Below are 3,253 nucleotides of genomic sequence, written 5' to 3' on the forward strand. Positions count from 1 at the left end.
CACATTCTAAAAAAAGAAACAGCAACTTACACTATCTGTTTAAAGAAAAAATACTTTTTTGAAGTATGCTTGCACTTGATCACAAATGACCATGTAAAGTCATAGTTTCTTCTTCCCTGCAAATGAAGGATATTGGCTCACAAACCATCTAAAGTGTACATGACCATTTGATTAAATCCTGTTCCTTGTGAAAATAAGAGTTCATTTACACCTAAGACCAACAACAGCGAGGAGTTTGTTATTAGAGGAGTTTGTTATTATAATAAGAGATTTAAGGACCTTGGTAGCCAGTACCAGTCATATTTGAAAGTACCTCCTCAGTTTTTCTTTTTTTTTTCCTTTTTTTTTTTTTAAATAAAGATACAATCATAGTTATTAATTTACTTTAAAAATTCTAAAGATGAAGAAAAGTAGCATTTATACATATAAGTCCTCATATAAATTATAAAACTCAAGTTTATCTTGTAGAGTTCCATCCCCAGAAGAAGCATAAAGCACTTTTGTGGTACCTTCACCAGTAAATATTTGTATCACATCAAATCTGAGAAATGCAGCAAAGATGATACTGCATCCCAAAGTTGAATGAGAACATTATTCTGATGCAGTCTCTTGTGATGGATGTGCTCCATGGGATTATATGATTACCGTGACTTGACTGAATTTCAAATAAAGGAAATAAGAAGGGATTCACCTCACCAGTTCAGTAGGTATAAGAAATACCAGTGAACAGCAGACTCATCCCATTTTGAGGTCAACAGTCTTTGGAGGACAATGAGGCGGAAGTTTATGACAGCAAAATCAAATAATAATAACAATAATGAGGTAAATTCCCCTAAAAAGGCCAAATAGGCTGAGATGTCAGGAGAGGGTTCGATTGTACCTGACACTCAAATGTTTCTGTAGCCAGAGTTCAGCGAGCTGCATGGTAGAGGCAAACGTGCTTGCTTTGGACCCTAGGCACATTTTATATTGTTTTGGATCTAAATTGGGGTCACACTGAACTGGGTGAAAAACATGGATGACTCCTACTTCTTGACTTCTGAAAGCCTTCAGGCCAGATGTTATCACTTTAGTAAAGAGGTCTACATCCTCAAGTCCCCAGCCTTGAATTGAGGTATCAAATCCACCAGCGGTAAGCAGATCACTTTTGTAAATACAGGTAATTCCAAATCCATACTCCCTCCAAAATCCAGTTCTTTTTGTGAAAACGAAACTACTGTCAGCTGGAGGGTTGTCTCCATATATTACTTTTGGATCATATTGGCTAAAGATGATAGGGTAGTAAACCTGTTCTCCCTGAATAGTGTTATCTCTGCATCGCTGGAGGAAGTCTGGTGTGAATACCAGATCAACATCACAGAACAGCAGCAAAGTGTCATTGTCAAATCGAGATGAGGCCATTTCAAGACCTAAACCTCTAGAGAACTTTCCTGCCATCGGAATCAGGGTAATATCTGCCTTAGGATACTTAATGCTGTATTGTTTCATTAGCTCTATGTGTTTGCTGGAGTCTTGGCCCAGCTCAGAACTGAACAGGATTATTGCTAACTTTACATTTTGCCTGGGAATCAGACAAGTCTTCTCAAAGTTATCCATAAATCTTGAGAAAATGTCAAACCTTCCTGTGACAGGGACAAGAATATGTATTTTCTTGTTACTGTGTCCCCCAATGTCTTTAGTGCCTTGGAATGATGAGGAAAAAATCTTTAAAGAATTTGAAAGAAAAGAGAAAGATTGAGTGTCAGTGTTGGTATCCTCCAGCAGGCTTCTTACATCCAGCTCCTCTGCTTCTTTGAAGAAAGGTTTACTAAACAATTGCTGAAGGTAAGCGTGGCGTCTCACTGGAACTGTAACTTTCCTTCCTTTGTGCCTTTTGTACAAAAGCAGTAAATCCAGGATGTACTCCACTCCATGCAGAGGGTCCAGCCTGCAGTAGCCATACTGTATTTCCTTGAAATCAATGAGCCTTCCTCTAGATCTAGAGTTCTCATTTATAATTTCCATGATTTGCATCACGGTATCATCCAGCGCAGCCCGCAGGACGCTGCTCAGGCTCTGCCGGGGTGGCTGGTTCTCCACCATTGAGTAAAGAAATTTTCCTGTCAGAAACTCCCACTCAATGACTTCCTCCCTTTCACGTGGCTGGAAATTATTGAAAGATGGCATCACTCCCAGTTGCTGATCTTCCTTATTTACTTCACTGTTACTGAGCTTGCTCATCAGGGCACTTTCTCTATGGAGCTGGATGGTCCGATAGCGCAGTTCAGAAATTTTGCGACTCAGTATGTAATTGTGCAGCCTATATTGGTAGGCTGGTCTTTTGTTTGGATGAAGTGTTATGGCTGTGTGAATCTTGCTGTTGTGAAGATCTTGAATGTAACCCTTGCGGTTGTGTTCATAGTTTTCATGGAACAATTGCTGCATCTAGATGAAGAGAGAGGGAAAAAAAAAAAAAAAGGACATTAAGTGGAAGCTCTTCTACTCACAAAAGGACCAACATTGGTGCTGTTGATCATTACCAATTCTTATAGGTCATGGCTATTTTTAGGTACAGAACTTTGAAGTATTCAGTAGGAATTGTTTACACTGTTTTGGTCTCAGTTTCAGTACGGTCCACAGTAAGCTACATCTAAAACCTTACTAGCACACGTCCTTACTGAAAGGTTAGCAACACTGCTGATGTGTTTCAAGAGGACCTTGAGTTTCCCACAGCTATATGCAAATCGATAGTGCTACTTAACATTCAAAAATTGCATGGACTTCATTTCAACAAAACTTTTTTTCCATGCAGAAAAAGAATTCAGTGACTGAAATATAACCATTGGAACATGTGTTTTGGCAGGGATACATATAATAATAGAGTACATCTATTAAGCTATCAATCATGCTAGTGTAACTCACCCTGAGTAATTTCCAATGTATTTCTGTGGCAAGAAAAGACATTGGATTTCTGTCAAATCAGTATTTGCAATATCTTCTAAATAGTGAAGAGACACATTTTATGGCTGAAGCACAGGTATAGGATTAAAAGTATTTGGCCTTTATACCTTGCTGTGCTAACAGTTAAACTATGAGCAAATCATAAAACTTTCTCTGACTCAGTTTCCTTCCTAAAAGAAAACTTAGCTCATTATTAATTTAATGTGATGAAGATTTATTCTTAAATGGGAAGTGATATGGAGAAGTAAGATATTAACATCATGAATAAAGACCCACTACTCTTTGCTAAGCTAACACCTACTAACTCCAGAGA

At 38.2% G+C, this 3,253-nt stretch overlaps 1 protein-coding gene across 1 annotated transcript; it reads right to left on the reverse strand.

The window, feature by feature from the left end:
- Window positions 1-336: 336 nt before the first annotated feature.
- On the reverse strand, window positions 337-2,424 carry CHSY3 (chondroitin sulfate synthase 3). The gene has a single exon (XM_010173986.1). The coding sequence runs from the start codon at window positions 2,422-2,424 to the stop codon at window positions 859-861; it is 1,566 nt and encodes a 521-aa protein (XP_010172288.1). The 3' UTR covers window positions 337-858.
- Between the last annotated feature and the right edge of the window lie 829 nt (window positions 2,425-3,253).

This window comes from Antrostomus carolinensis, unplaced genomic scaffold (assembly GCF_000700745.2).
Source record: "Antrostomus carolinensis isolate BGI_N321 unplaced genomic scaffold, ASM70074v2 scaffold14278, whole genome shotgun sequence".
Taxonomy (NCBI): Eukaryota; Metazoa; Chordata; class Aves; order Caprimulgiformes; family Caprimulgidae; genus Antrostomus; species Antrostomus carolinensis.

What these genes read in the sequence shown, in the direction of transcription:
- CHSY3 (XM_010173986.1), bottom strand. Translation starts at nt 2,424, where the DNA reads ATGCAGCAATTGTTCCATGAAAACTATGAACACAACCGCAAGGGTTAC.